Source organism: Ramularia collo-cygni (genome assembly GCF_900074925.1).
Source record: "Ramularia collo-cygni strain URUG2 genome assembly, contig: RCC_scaffold01, whole genome shotgun sequence".
Taxonomy (NCBI): Eukaryota; Fungi; Ascomycota; class Dothideomycetes; order Mycosphaerellales; family Mycosphaerellaceae; genus Ramularia; species Ramularia collo-cygni.
Genome location: NW_019716255.1, coordinates 345,641 through 361,215, shown reverse-complemented (window position 1 = coordinate 361,215; position 15,575 = coordinate 345,641). Strand labels below are relative to the sequence as shown.

At 52.0% G+C, this 15,575-nt stretch overlaps 5 protein-coding genes; 3 read left to right on the top strand and 2 right to left on the bottom strand.

Moving 5' to 3' along the window:
• Window positions 1-190: 190 nt before the first annotated feature.
• RCC_00145 (probable HOL1-Putative substrate-H+ antiporter-unknown biological function) lies at window positions 191-1,992 on the top strand (the record flags this gene model as incomplete). XM_023765301.1 has 4 exons in its annotated part: window positions 191-1,155; window positions 1,250-1,274; window positions 1,325-1,769; window positions 1,823-1,992. The coding sequence occupies 4 exons, from the start codon at window positions 191-193 to the stop codon at window positions 1,990-1,992; spliced, it is 1,605 nt and encodes a 534-aa protein (XP_023621069.1).
• Window positions 1,993-2,213: 221 nt separating this feature from the next.
• Window positions 2,214-4,595, bottom strand: RCC_00143 (probable excision repair protein rhp3; the record flags this gene model as incomplete). Its single annotated transcript, XM_023765300.1, has 1 exon — window positions 2,214-4,595. One exon carries the CDS (start codon window positions 4,593-4,595, stop codon window positions 2,214-2,216), a length of 2,382 nt encoding a protein of 793 aa, XP_023621068.1.
• A 439-nt stretch (window positions 4,596-5,034) lies between these two features.
• Window positions 5,035-9,909, top strand: RCC_00142 (uncharacterized protein; the record flags this gene model as incomplete). XM_023765299.1 has 2 exons in its annotated part: window positions 5,035-9,618; window positions 9,676-9,909. The coding sequence occupies 2 exons, from the start codon at window positions 5,035-5,037 to the stop codon at window positions 9,907-9,909; spliced, it is 4,818 nt and encodes a 1,605-aa protein (XP_023621067.1).
• Window positions 9,910-11,014: 1,105 nt separating this feature from the next.
• Window positions 11,015-12,750, bottom strand: RCC_00141 (probable CCT8-component of chaperonin-containing T-complex; the record flags this gene model as incomplete). XM_023765298.1 has 2 exons in its annotated part: window positions 11,015-12,638; window positions 12,692-12,750. 2 exons carry the CDS (start codon window positions 12,748-12,750, stop codon window positions 11,015-11,017), a joined length of 1,683 nt encoding a protein of 560 aa, XP_023621066.1.
• Window positions 12,751-13,568: 818 nt separating this feature from the next.
• RCC_00140 (uncharacterized protein) lies at window positions 13,569-15,467 on the top strand (the record flags this gene model as incomplete). The annotated part of the gene is made up of 1 exon (XM_023765297.1): window positions 13,569-15,467. One exon carries the CDS (start codon window positions 13,569-13,571, stop codon window positions 15,465-15,467), a length of 1,899 nt encoding a protein of 632 aa, XP_023621065.1.
• Between the last annotated feature and the right edge of the window lie 108 nt (window positions 15,468-15,575).

The following is a 15,575-nucleotide window of genomic DNA, read 5'->3' as shown; positions in this document are numbered from 1 at the left end:
CGGGGATTCTATACGACCATCAACTTTTGAGTAGGCATGAGCCCCTGTTGACGTACAGCGACATAAGGTAGCTTYTGCTGTGGGAGCGTTGTGGCGCAGAGCCAGCACACCATCTTCCTAAGAACCAATCATCCAACCCGAGGACAAAGACTCCTGGCAAACGCCTGCGAACTATCCTTGTCGAGGCATCATGGCAGAAGTGAATGAACAGCCGCTTCCTGGAACCATACAGCTGTTTGTGCAGAGCGACCAGGAACTTCGCGACCAGGAAATCACCTTGATTCCACCGCCTACATCGAGTCCGAATGATCCATTGAACTGGTCGCCATGGCGGAAGTACTGGCATGCGGGCCTCGTCCTTTTCATCACTGGCCTGACCGCCGCAACTTCAAACAGTGCTGGAGCCGCCGGAGACGGAATGCTGGCCGAGTTGGGCATTCAGTATTCCGTTGCGAACACTGCGGCAGGAGTGCTGTTCATTGGCATTGGTTATTGGACGTTGTTGGCCAGTCCCATGCCATGGCTGTACGGACGTCGTATTCAGTACCTAATCAGTCTGCTGTTCTCCGTGGGCGGTTCTATCTGGTTTGCACGCATCCGCGGCGTGCAAGATTCTGTCTGGTGTCAGCTGTTTGTCGGAGCATCGGAAGGATGTGCGGAGGCGTTGGCGCAGCTGTCGCTATCTGATCTATTCTTCCAGCACCAGCGCGGATCGGTCCTAGGAGTATACATTCTTGCCACCTCCGTCGGTACCTTCATGGGCCCTCTGGTATCGGGATACATTGCTGCCGACAATTGGAGATGGGTTGGTTGGACAGGAGCGATTATATCCGGTGCCACGCTACTTGTATTCTGCTTCGGTCTAGAGGAGACATCGTTCCACCGGGAAGCCATCTTAGGCCGACATCTGGGCGGGCAGTCACTTCAAAACATCGGCGAAGATGAGAAAACGGCAGATAAAACACAGCTTGACGTCAGAGATTCACGCGAGAGCAATACTTTACCGGGAGATCGGGCAAGAACGTACCCGCAGCGGATCGCTCTTATCACGCCAGCTCCGAACATGATTGGAACAGGGTTCAAGCAGTACTTTCACCGGCTATTTCACACGTTGCGAGTCTTTGGATTTCCTGCCGTGCTTTACAGCGGATTACAGTACGTCAAACTGAAGTAGGGATGGCTCGAAGCCTCCATACAATCCCCCCATTCTATATACTCGACGCATGCTTACCACTCATTCTTCCAATAGATGGGGTGCCCAAGATGCATGGCTGGTGAGTATACTCCATTCGTACTCCAATATTGATACTCATCGAACTTCTAGACTTTCTACTTAACCGTCGAGGAGGACAATTACTATGGCCCACCATGGAAYTACTCCAACTCCGCCGTAGCCATAATGAACGTCCCGACACTCATCGGGGCGACATTGGGCTGCATCTACGGCGGATGGTACTCTGACGTATTCGTCCGCTGGATTGCTAGAAAGCGTGGCGGCGTCAGTGAGGCCGAAGATCGACTTTGGTTGATGTTTCTGTCAGCCATCATCAACCCTGCAGGCCTGATGCTTTTCGGGATTGCGTCGGATAAAAGTTTGAACTGGCCAGCAGCCTATGTAGGGCTGGGGATGATTGGCTTCGGATTTGGTTGTGCCGGTGATATCTCCATGGCCTACCTTATGGATGCCTACCCTGACATGGTTCTCGAGGGAATGGTCGGGGTGGCCGTGATCAACAACACGTTGGCTTGCCTCTTCACCTTTACGACAAGTGAGTATCTGTTCTTGCCCCGTCATCGATGCCAGGGGCTAATAATTTTTCAGGCTATTGGCTTGAAGCCAGTGGCCTTGCGAACACTTTCATTGCCATTGGAATTTTGTCTTTTGCCTTTCAAATGACCACGGTCCCAATGTTGATTTGGGGCAAAAACTGCAGGCGCTGGACATTCGAAAGGTACCAGAGGTTCTTGTACCTGCGAGACGGACAACGATGACATTTAGCACGTGCTCGTTATCCGCGCTTATACGATGCTGGTATCATCAGCTTTGGCTACTTGTTGAAGTTGTTGTATTGTGCCTTGAGTCAATTATCATCCGCATCACTGCAACACTCGACGCACTTGCTGCGTTGAAGAGCAACAACTTCAACGTGGGTCATGAATCTGTGATGTTGAATAGAGAGAACTGTTTTCAAGATGGTGCGTAACTTGTGGAATCATGGATCTAAAGCCATCATGGCAGCATCGTCCACGCCCGCATCATACTCATCAGCCTCGSCCTCTGCCATCACTTGGTCCCCATAGCCATTTTCGTTGGCATCCATACCTTTCTGCTCGTAGCTCTTCTCTGCGTCAAGCTTGGCCTGGTGCTCCATGAGGTCCTCATAACTCCACGTACTGATTCCTTCCTGGAGCTGGGCAGGGAAAGGCTTGGCCATTGTTTTCAGAAACTTTTTGGCTGCTGCAACCGCTTGATCGACCGACATGTTTGCGTCGCTCTCCATCATAGCGCTCCCAATCCACTTCGGGAGCTGATTGCGCTTCTTTGCAAATCTCTTATCTGCCATGACCATGACCCCGTAATCATCTTTGCCTCGGAGAACGCGACCGAGACATTGGGCACAATGCCGCATGGCATCGAAGGATAAAAAGTCGTTCTCGCGGATGCGGTATGTCTCTCTGAGGAACTCYAAGCGTGCTTTGAGAATTCTGGATTCAGTATACTGGAACGGAACACCGATGCAAAGCACAGTGCGTCCGTAATGATGGTCGAAATCGATACCCTCGGAAACTTTCCCACGGGCGACACACAAAAGCACTGCGCCTCTGCCGTTGCTGCAGGCTGTTCTGTAAGTTTCAAGCGCAAGAGAAGTCTCTTGACTATCAGGCGTCTCCACCAAGATCAGCTTGCTTTTCCAGACTTGATCTAGAATGCCCATGCTCTGCCACATGGAAATCACGCTTTCCATGTACAGATACGAAGGGAAGAATACAACAATTCCATCTGGTGTCAACTTGGAGAATTCAATGATGAGATTGCCATAGTTCCGAATATTTCCGGGGTCGCTTCGGGTCTGGAAGCCAGATGACATCTGCCCTTGATCTGATCCTCTTGTGACGATCATTGGAAGAAAGGATCTTCTCGCCAAAGTCATTGCATACGACTCTTGCACCACTGCTGTGAAGCCCAGCATTTTGGGGTACATCTCGAGGGGGGAAATGGTACCCGAAGTGATGATGACAGAGCTGAAACGGTCAAAAACGGGTTTGATAGCTATGGCGGCGTCCAGGCAAGTGAAGTGAAGGATCGGATTTGGAACAGTCGCKGTGTCCGACTCGTAAGGCTCGAGAATCAGCAAGAATCCAGTGTCGTATGTAGCGACGAGTGTAGCAAATGTAGCCACCTCCTGCAATGGCTGATAATCCTCGATGTTTGTGAGCTCCAGCGTTCGCACGAGAGAAGTAAGACGCTCGGCACAAAACCGAAGCGGCTTCTTTTCGATGAACGTTAGCTCTTTCAGATGTTGGAGGAATGATGGAGGTGTCTCAGAAATGACATGAAGAACCTTCATGCGCGTTTTGAGATATTCGATGAAGCGCTTCAGGAATGCGGTGAAGTGCTCAGCACGTCGAATGTTGCCAGGAACAGCCTCTTTTAGAAGGTCGTCCGGGAGTGCAGGATTTGACATGAAAGCACCTTCGTCTCGAGCTTCATCGGCTTCTCGTAGGCCCTCCACTAGTTTCGCATACTCGTTTTGCAGCTTCTCCGCATCAGTGTCTTTCATTTCTGTGATCTTCCTCTCCAAGTTACTGGCGCCTCGCGCTGCCTTTCGTAGGGAGTCCTCGGTGAGATCTATGCTCAGAGACTCAATGCAGACATTGTCAATATTATGAGCTTCGTCGAAAACCACAATGCAATCTTTTGAAAGCTCTTTGGATACACGCTCGGCGATCTTGGGGTCCAGTAGATAATGATACGAGTAGATGATTACGTTACAAAACGGCATCATTCGTCGGGCCGTAAAGTAAGGGCATTGCTTTTGCTGTTCTCCGTACCTCAACATACCGTCAAGCGTCCATACTCCTGGGGGGATCAGGTTGTGTGGCTCGAGTAAATCCAGGTTGTCGTGATAGATGCAAAGATCGACGTCTTCACCACGCTCCTTTTTCTCCTTCACGAAGCCTGCTGTTAGACTTCTGCATCTCGAGTCCACGACGGCGCCACTCTTCTCTCGCTTCACTGAAGGGTGCAGACAGAGGTTCTTTCGACTTGTGAGTCCCAGGCCTCTGAAGTCTTCAACCACGCCCAATTGATCAGATCGGTACTTCATGAGCGCCGCAAGCTCTGCAAGCGCCTTCTCGATCTCAGACATAGTTCGAGAGCAGTATATGAGCTTCCGATGCTCTGGATAGTGTTGCTGATAGGCGACAATGAGCGAAAGCAGAGATACTGTCTTTCCAGTTCCCGAAGGCATCTCCAAGACACAGTGGCCTCCTGTGTCCAACGTGCGCTTGAGATCGCACATGTAGGCATATTGCTCCGGATAGATTCGAGGGTAGGGAAAGAGGACCGGAAGGTCCTCGATGAAGAACTTCATCTTGGAGCKAGTGTGGGTTGAAATACCAGATCACTGTCAACCATGCTCGTCGCCACTATCTTGTCAGATTCGCAGCCGATGCGATCTTTTTACAGAGTTGGAGGTCGTGTCGACACGCTGCTCTCTAGCAAGCTGTCTTGTTGTCGATTCTCGTCGCTTGCTGGTCGATGGCCGGAATAGAGCGAGATGGAAGACGAACAAGGGCAGGCACGCGAATCACGCGCTAGCACGTGCGCAAAACTCTAAATATGTCCGCATCCTTCACGTCATTGGAACGAAATTGAGTCCGGCCTGCAGTCCGCCAACCACATCAACCTGGAGTTTTGTGCGTGTTTGTGATCACTGAAGATTTGTATCCGGCAGGACGGACGCCAACCATTCCCCGTTGCGCGCTTCCCCAGAGATCGAAACAGGCCAAAGATCAGAAAGAGCCTCCAATATGAAGCGGCAGTTCAAGTCGCAAGCAAGCAGTGGCCGCGTTGGGACCTTTGGAAGCTCTGGTTTTGGCTCGACACGATCTTCCGCACTTTCCTACATTCAAGAACCGTTGGACTTCTCTCAGATTGATGATGCAAACGTCGTGGTCGCCTTCAAGAATTTGACCAAAAAGGACGCCACCACCAAGGCGAGGGCACTGGAGGATTTGCAAGGATCTTTACTGGTTGAGGGCAGTGATCTCAACGAAGCCGTACTCGAAGCATGGGTGCGCTTGTTTCCTCGACTCTCAATTGACAATGCCCGCCGGGTGCGTCAGCTCGCCCACATTCTGAATGGCCAGCTCTGTGCAAAATGTGGTAAGCGAGTGGCCAAACATCTCACACAGCTCTCCGGTCCTTGGCTTGCCGGGGTGTTTGACACGGATCGCGCGGCCGGAAAGGCTGCCTCGGATGCCCYCAACGCTGTCTTTCCAACACAGGATAAGGTGGACGGCTTGCGAAGGACTTTTCAGGAATCCATCTTGCAGTACTGCAAAGATGCGCTGCTCAATGAGACTGTGCAGACTCTGAGCGACGAACGAGCCGTGAGCGTCGATGATGCACAAGCCACGCATGCTCGCGTGGTGGCAACGAGCATTGCTGTGWCCAGCAGCCTGTTGGAGCACCTGGCAGCCGATGAGGTGTCGAAGCAGAGCGATTGTTACGACTCCATTTTCAGTGACAAGAAGCTCTGGGAATTTACCACTCACCCGGATGGCAGCGTTCGAAAGGCTACTCATCGTCTTGTCCGTGTTGCGCTGCACAAACACAGCGCACTTGTGAATGATAACCTGAAATTGATCTCAAATGCATACATCTACAAAGGTCTCACATCTGACCAAACTGGCTCGGCCTCAGACTTTGCACAAACCTTGGATCTCCTTACAAGATTGTCTCCCACAGTCTGGACTGATGCATACAACGGAAAGAAGCCGGCCATTTCACGTTTGCGACAGTGTGTCAAGAATGGCTCACACTCTGGGTCGTCGACTTTTTGGGATGCCATGAATAGCGTATTCCGAAAGCTACCGGATGGAGTACTTCCGGCCTCCTACGATGAAATTGCAGATCTTCTTACTGCGGCCAGAGATGGTGCTGGGAAGAGGGAGGAACGTCTGAACGTGTCGTCAAGCTGGCTAGCCTACTTCACACTTGTCGACGTAGCAGCTCAGCTACTTTCTGATGCCGAGGGCGACAAACTCCTTGAGTCGTTTGCGATGCCAGTCGTCTGGCAGTACGTGAGTCCATCAGACAAGACTGCACAATGGAGTGTCGCTGGAAACAAGACAGCACCCATCGTCTCCGAGGTCGCTTCGGTGGGAGGGATCGCGTCCTTGCTAGAAAAGCAGTGGGAAGGCCTTGCAGAYCAGGTCATTGCAACTGCGAAATCCTCGCAGCCTGAGCAATCAAAAGACTTCGACATCTCCCAGAAGCAGGTTGCAGGCGTCGGAGAGCGATGGTCGACCTTACAGAGAGAACTCTTCAACCATGAACCTGGACCGCCAAACTCGCCCAACGGTGTCTTTCTGGCGGCGAACACCAAGATCTTGAATGAAATGATTGCCTTGCTGGACTCGCGCAACGGAAAGCCATACGGCGCAGCGGCTGTTATTGAGCAYCAACTTCGGGCGTGTGCTTCCGTCTTGTTGCAGAGCGAGGATTACAGAGCTGCTCTGCTTCGCTTTGTTGTCAACGATTTGCCTAAGTTGATACACAGTCCATCACAGAGACACCTGGTGCGCTGCATGTACGCCCTAGGGTCAGCTCCCGAGTTCTCGAAGGCATTTCACAGCACACTAGGGGCAGTCTTGGAAAGCAACGAGCCGAATGATTTCAAGGTCCGGGGACTGCAGGCACTATTTCCCGCGGACACGCCACAAAATGCAATCGAGCTCGCTCGGGCATCGCCTTCACTTCAAGAGTTTGCAGTGGCTCTTTCAACTGGCAATGTCGATGCCACGACCACAGATTTGATCTCCAGACTACTGCAAATGGGCGTTGCAGGGCACGAGACATCCGACGAGATACTCTCTAACCTGACCAAGGGACTGTCGCTTACAGGCCCAGTGGTTGCAACTAGTCTCGCGGCTTTTGATAAGCTCGTAGCAACGAATGAGCAGGGCGTGAAAGCTTTCATGACGAAGAACAAGACCGCAGGGGAGCAGCTACTGCCCAGCATGTTGCGTCTCGAGCAGTCTACAGACGATGTAACAGCCGAAAAGGCAGCTTCTTTGTCAAATCGGCTGACGTCTGCCATGGGCTCTGCAGCATCAGGGGCAAAGTATGGTGTCATTATGCAAAACCTGCAGAAAGTCTCTGCTGCGTCTCTACCCATTGACACAGTTCTCGATCTAGCAAGCAAGGTTGCTCCAGAAGACTCCAACATCGAGGAGTTGCTTCCAGACAGTGATGTGTTTTACAACGCGGTCATTGCTGTTGTGAAGCCGCCGAAAGCCTCACTAGCTCTGCTGAGTCCGCTCGGTGGCGCAGTCCATCTCGCCCAATCGGAATCCCCGATAGCACGAGAAGCAATCCAGTACGATGGTGAAGGTCTTTCGCAAGCCTTACGCATTGCCATGTATGTAGCCCGTACCCTCAACAAGACCGAGCTGCCGACAAGTGTCAGCAATGACATTGCCTCCAATCTGGCGCTAATGAGCATTTGCGTCCTTCTCGCGCAGGACGCTACGAGTATATCTGGCGCCAACGCTCTCTGGAAGCCAGATGAGGCCAAGGCTTTGGAGCACGAGGTCATGGATTTCGTGGTCGATGCAAATGCCGTGCTACGGACAAATTCCGAGCGACTGGCAATGGGCTCAGCAGTCGAGCAAGGTGGATTGTTCCCGTCTCTGGCAGCCTTGCAAGATCGAGCTGGAAAGAATTCGCCCATCGCCTACTATGTAGCGCTGGCTGCCGTGAAAGCCCATCAGAACGCCTTCGAGCTGCATGGATACACCACTGAGCAGGCAAAGACGGCAGGGGATAGACTCAAATCGCTTCGCTCAAGCCAGGATCCATTTGCTTTGGCTACACACATCGTGGAATACTCTCAGCCGCTGGCCGGAAGTCAGTCACTCAGCCGTGTTTGCAACGAACTTGTAGCGGACGTTACCGCCCTTGATGTCGAAGACAAGGAGCAGACGGCAATGGAGTCATTGATTGTGTTGAATACCATTTTGCATACTCAGGAAGAGATCGTAACGGACGTCGCAAAGAACCGACTCATATTCTTGGTCAAGCGCATTGTCTCATGGCTTGAGACCGACGCCTCTTTGATTGTCAAAGCCGAGATTTACAAAGCTCTGGTGATCTTGTTGCCCGGTATGGCCGACATGTATGGTGAGCATTGGAGTCAAATCGTTGAACTACTGGTCTCGTTCTGGAAGACTCCTACCGCGATAAGAGAAGATGGCGTCGTGTCAGATACCGGCATATTGCTCGTACATGCATCGCTTAAGCTCTTCGCGACCTTGCAAAAGCTGGCAAAAGTATCGGATGTCAGTGATGATTTGGTTGAGAGCCTCAAAGAGAACAAAGAGTCCATCACCGAAAGCCTGATATCACTCTTGCAGGCTTTTGGCGGGTTCTCGGATGAGAACCACAAGCCTCTGATGGTAACGAACGAGTTGCTTGGAAGGCTGATATCCCACCTCCCTCCCAAGACGTTGAGAGAAGCTGAAGATCTTTTTCCACTGCTGTACGCACCTTCATGGGCCATTCAGACTGCAGCCTTCGAACTGCTCCACAAGCATATCCCAGCAGCGCAGGAAAAAATATCCTTCGATGCTGCGCTGGAGAACAAAGCTGCCCACCTGCCCGATGAGCTCCTCTCTCTGATCATAGATGCGCCAACGCTCGACAGCCTAGCCGAAGCCTCCTTTCTCAATGCCATGCCATTGCAACTCCATGGCTTTCTGAATAGCTGGAGGGTTCTCTTSGACCATTTCAACGGTTCAAGTTTCCGCGTTAAAGGCGACTATGTCGAGCAACTGAAGGAGGGCGGTTATCTCACTGGMCTGTTAGATCTCACATTTGACTTTCTGCGGCACACAACAGGTCGGCCTATCGATGCCTCGAAATTCAACGTCGCGGAATATACACCACGATTGGAGGAAAACGTGGAGACAGATGTGCAGTGGTTGTTGGCGCATCTGTACTACCTCTCGTTGTCATATCTGCCCAGCCTGGTCAAGACCTATGTCCTCGACCTGCGCTCTCGTACAGTTCCTCRGACGATCGAAACGTGGACATCCAAATACATCAGTCCAATGATCATCACGTCGAGCCTTCAGGAGGTCGCAGATTGGTCTGAGAAGAGCGTGAAAGACGACCCCGACTACGAGAATATGACAGTCAAGGTCGGTTTCCGTAGCAGGGAGATCAACGTTGGCTACATGGTCGATGAGCAGACCATGACAATCAAAGTGACTCTGCCCGAAGCATATCCGCTCGACTCTGCGAAGGTGACAAGCGTGAATCGCGTTGCAGTGAGGGAGGAGAAGTGGCAGAGCTGGCTGCGAAACTGTCAGGGCGTCATCACTTTCTCGGTAAGTGGCGAACTCGTTCCGTATCAACCGTGAGAATKCTAACATTGTGCCTCACAGAACGGAAGCATCACCGATGCCTTGACTGCGTGGAGGAAGAACGTGAGTGGCACACTCAAGGGCCAGACCGAATGTGCTATCTGCTATTCCATCATCAGCGGTGCGAAGGAATTGCCGACAAAGAGATGTACGACGTGCAAGAATTTGTTCCACTCGAGCTGTCTCTTCAAGTGGTTCAAGAGCAGTAATGCTAGCACTTGCCCATTGTGTCGGAATGCATTTAACTTCAACTGAATATGCTCAGTGAGGAGGAGGGGAATGGAGATCCGAATACAGTCAGATAAAACAGAAATATTTGCATGTATAGCTCAATAGCACCGCAAGAGGCACGGTCAAGTCGGGGGTGTTTCGATGAGACTGACCCCTGAAATACGCCAGATAGGAGCTGGGGAGAAAGCCAGATTGAGCGTGGGAAGCCTTTCATGTTGGAGTCGCTCCGATTGTGCGGTCTCCTTTCACACTCAGATATGCTATCAACACAAGAGAGGCAACGCAGCGGCTTCAACGCTCTTCGTGTGCTCCAATGTCATCTCTCAGCCAATGGCTGCCAATGTGCCACACCTGAGATTACAAAACCTGACGATGTTGCTCCCTGCCGCATCTCATGAGAGATCACGGTATTCCCAGCACAACAGCGTATGCCTCCCTCGGCGATACAAGCACGCAGGAGAATGCATGGATAATATATCAGCATAAAGTACTACATCACAGCCAGAACGCAGCTTACTCTCAACCTCAACCCCAACCTCAATCACCACCGGGACACCCGCGCAGAGACCGGAGGAATCTTTCCCGGAGCAGAATAAATGAAACCCGGATGCTCGTATGTTTCCTCTCCTCCTTTGAGAAATACAAATATTGTCCAGAGTACTCATGTCCAGTATGAAATAGGAGATATTATCCAAGTCCACGCGGGATTTCGAAGACAGTTGTGGTTGAAAGGGAATATTGAAGGAAAAGCACATACTGGGAGGGCGGACGAGAAGGATGGGTATGAGACGAGTTTACATTGTTACAAGAGTACGACGGTGGCTTTGTTGGAGAAAAATCYGCCTTTGGATGAGTGAATGTGATGCTGAGCTGATCTTGTTGACGTGTTTGGTGTTTCAAGAAGGTCAAAGCAAATCATCCAGTGCTTCTAACAACCATGGGCGCCGTCTGATCATGCATTACCAGCTGCTTCTGCGAGCTGGTATATGGCAATTCGAATTGGCTGTGTGTTCATGAGGGGTTGACAGTGAGTTCTCTATCGTCCGTTGATTCATACACTTGGCATGTTTCGAAGGGGTATACCTACAAGACATCCCTCAAACCTCCCTCTATTCATTCCTCAACACAATCAGTCCTCATCCCAGTTCGGGTTGGRACCAGGTGGTTTCGGTCCACCCGCCTGTCTCGCAACGATGATCTGATCCACGCTCAGTACTGTCCTAGCAGCCTCCGTGGCGAGCTTGATAGCCCAGGACTTGGTGACCATCAAGTCCAGAATGCCCTCCTCCTCCGCATCCAGGGTGCCCGTTCCAGAGCTACCGCTTGTGTCGAGATCCACTCCAATGCAAGGAATCTCCTCATCGCTGTCGTCTTCCTTGCCTGCCTGTACGGCGCTGTGATGTGCGGTGTAGAGCTTCGCCAGAATCTCTGTGGCGTCGAGACCAGCGCTCTCGGCGAGTGTGCGAGGGATGACTTCGAATGCCTCTGCATATTTCCGTATCGAGTATTGTGCGAGGCCGGAAGTCTTATCTGCCAGTGCGGTCAGGCGCTCAATCAGCTGCATCTCAGCGGCGCCCGCACCGGGCACTAATCTTGGGTCTCTGGTGATGGCTTTGAAGACATTGACACCATCATCGACAGCACGTTCGACATCGTCAAGGTGATTGTGAGTTGCGCCGCGGAGGACCAGAGTTGCCGTTCGTGTTTGGTCGTTCTCTTGTCTGAAGACCGTCACGCGGTCGCCGCCCATCTCGAGGGTCTCCACAATATCCACACTTCCCATCTCGTCCGGCATGGGTGCGCCAAGACGTGCAAGAGGTGTTGCGCCCACCACTCTGCATAACCGTCGAAGCTCAAACTTGGACAGAACTTTGATGACCAGAATGCCGAAGCGGTTGAGGTAGTGAAGTGCGAGCTCACCGACCGGACCGCCTGCCACCACAACACGCATACCAGAGTCATGCAGCTCCTTGATCGAGTTCTCCATCTGTGCCTCCTCGCCCTTGGTGAAGTTGTACAGTTCCTTGCTGTTCTTCAGCAGGACGGTTCCCTTTGTCTCCGTTTGAGAAATGTCGATGGGACAGCTGAACACTCCGACCTTGGCCTTGACGGCCTTCTTGACGGTACCATCGGGCTCGCGACCAAAGACCATACCTTTGACCACCTTGGACTGCTCCAGCGCACCACCCATAATCTTCACGACGCGGATGTTGTCAATGTTGAAATTGTAGGGGTTCTTCGGCAGAACGGCAAGCACGGCCTCGGCGACCAAGTTGGCGAGGAAATCCTCAGAGCCGGACTGTTTCGCGGCGACAACGGTACGAATAGCCTTTGCCAGCTCAGCTTGATCGCGAATGTTTTCCACCTTGTCGACCTCCAACTCTTCCAGCGCGGCGAGCGCAAACTTCCCCGCGCGCTCATATCCCTGTACAATCTCGCTGGTCTTGAGGCCCATTCTCAGCAACTCCTCGGCCTTCTTGAGCAGCTCACCAGCGAAGACAATGACCATGTTGGTGGCATCACCCATCTCAGCCTCCTGCTGCTGCGACGCCATGACCAGCAATTTCGCCGCGGGATGAACGACTTCGAGCTCGCGCAGAATGGTGGCTGCGTCGTTTGTGAGGATCATCTTTTGCAAGTGATTGATGACGATCTTGTTGCGTCCATAAGGGCCCAGCGATGTCTGGACGGTCGAGGCGATGGTGCGGCACGCGTCAATGTTGCGAATGACGGCGCCATCCTCTGCGTCGTAGCTGTCGCGGTGTCAGCATACGTGCAGTGTTGCAATCCAAACAGCTACACTGACTTTTGGTAGCCAGCCTTGAAGAGTCCGGCGTTGGGCGCATTGGGTATTGACAGCGACATGGCTGCGACGGTTGTATTTGTATCTGTCCAGGCGGTTTGTAGTAGCGAGAGACCGTGGGTGGGTTAGGTTGATGTGGTGGAAGAGATGTGAAGTTGATGTTTGTAGTGGGAGTTGGAGTTGTTGCTTCACCAAAAAATTGTCGTATCGAATGCGAGCAAAGTACTCCCGCGGGGGTCTTTGATCATGCATGTATGTGGTTACATTTTATATTTGCTATCATCGTTCTCGGCACATGCTCATAGATGGACGTAGACCAGCTCCATGGGCATATGATGGCTATATCAACGGCAAGCAAAATGTTCGCGATCGGATTACCTTGCATTCAGGTTCAGCTTTCTTCAACTTCCATAGACGACAACTTCAGCTGATTAATTACTTTCTACTCGCAAGCTTCGCACCCGACCAGAGTGGACCAGAATTAAGGCAAGTCTATCAGGATACAGCTCCTTCATTCTCATCGGGAGTCTCGCTTTCCCTCACAACTCGATTGAAGTCTTCAGAATGAGTCTTCGTCTTACCAATGACTTCGGCACCAAAAGGACAATCCGGATCACGATGGCCTAAATCCTTGGGCAGCATTGAACTAATCACTGATGACCAATGTGCAAGGTGATGGAGAGCTTTGACGTGGCGAGGTCTACATAGCGATGGAGATGGAAAAGGGGAGTCGGCGGTAAATGACAGTAAGGTACCGTAAGATGTAGGCATGTACTAGCGCAGCTTATGTAAAAGCATCAGAAGTGAAGCTCCAACAGAACAACCCAAAAGCTTCCAAACTCAATCATTTCTGGGAAGCTCTCCAACACCCTCGACGAGCATGATCCAACGACAACTTCCTCGAACGCTTGTCCAGACGTCGTTCCGCGTGAAAAGCTCCTCAACATGCCGAACATGCACCTGTCGCTGCGGGCTCTCCTTCGAGCTGCTCCCCACCACACCCAAACCACAGCAACAACGACGAGCATATCACCCACCCCGCGCCCCTTCGACCAAAGATCGCGCCAGGAACCGTGGGAGTATCCCACTCACGCCTGCTCAAGCTGCCGAGTGGAATTCTCGCAGACAGCAAAACCATCGATGGTTTGATCACACACTTGAAACTTTCTGCCGCTCAGGCGGCATCACCTGCACCTTCGAACAGGCCAAGGAGTTTCTCGCCGATTTCTCTCAAGCAATGGACCTGGCTCGAGGGCAGAGCAGCTTGGACCCGCAGGTGTTCAACGCCTTGATGATCAAGCATTCCTTCAACTATTTCTGGGCCAATACCATCAGTACGACTTTGTTGAAGGATCATATTCCGCAAAATTTGTATGTGGGCAAGAAGTTGCTGTACACGCTGAGTAGAGCTGGGTATGAGGAGAGCACGATAGCGGTCATGGCGCATGCGATTCTGCAGAGCAAGGGCAAGCCCGCACTGTTGAATAGCAGGGAGATTGCGGTTAGCCGGCAGCATCTTACGAAGATTGCAAATTCGAATGAGACCACGAACTTTCGGGCAATGGTGTTAGAGGGCAAGGTTGCGTTGAATCTGCGGCAAGAAGAATACGCAATTGAGATGTTCAACAGGGCCATGAATGCTGCTGTGCAGGCCAGTGAGCGGGAGCTGTCACAGGTGAACAAGGAGGATMACCGAAGAGACTTGTTGGAACTGACAGCTCCCTGGCATGAGTTGATGCAAGTACACAGTCATCGTTCGCAAGTGAAAGGGCTGGACGAGTGGGCAGAATGCGAAGCGGCCATGGAAATTGGATGTCAGCAAGACGATCCCTTGGCTCACAAGTTCAAAGCGGACCATGTAAAATGCTGGGAGAAAGTCGAAGGACAGGAAGAGTCCGTGCACCTCGGAACCAGCGACTGGCTATATCACATCACCAAGGCCGCCTCATCAGGTATGCCGCAAGCCGCTTACGAATTAGGAGTGTTCTACGCGGAGAGCGGATGGAAGTACATCGAGGACGAACCCCCGAATCACGTCAAACCCACACCTTTTGATTCATATCCTTCAAGTCGAAGTGTGAAGACTTTCTGGGATGATGTGCTTCGCTTCGTCGGAATCACTGGTGCGAAATTAACACCCCAGGAACGAATATTCCAAAACGCGGTGTTCCCCCACACAGCTGTTGATCGTTTGAAGATGGCCATGGGCTGGCTCAAAGAAGCAATGAAACTTGGCTACGCTCCGAGCTTCCTAATGATGGCAAGGCTCTTCAATCGCAAGACTCTGTGGGCGCAAGCCGACGCTCCACAGTCGGCCCTGCAATTGCAAGACTCGAGATACACCTACGCCTCGCAAGAAGATTTCGAAGCTCGTAGACCCATTCAAAGAGACAGTGTTCCGGAGCCGGAAGATCCTCCGAATCCTCTCTACGACCCCGAAATGGCGCAGAGATGCCTGTGTGATGTCTTTGGGGCGTACGAGGCTTCGAGATATGAATCGCGGATGAAGGCACAGTATCAAAAACAGATGGCTACGGGCGATGGCGATTTGCCAGATCCAGACGACGCATTGTCTACGCGCCACATGATCAGACGCGGAGGATTACCGCCGAAGATGGGGAAGTGGTTTATGTTTCCTGAGATGAGGGAGCTGAATGGGGCATTAGTCAAGGGGTTATGGGAGGAGGCGAAGGCCATGTGCGAGGAGGAGGGCTGGGTGCTTGTTGATGAAGATGGAGGGTTGGTGTATAAGGCGGGGCTTGGAGAGAAGAAGCTGTAGATGTCGCAGCGAGACGGTGGTGCTGTATAAATACGAGTGCCAGATCCATTGGCGATCTCTAAGACCCAAATCTCTCCTCGTCCCTGTCGAAATATCGTACAGACATGC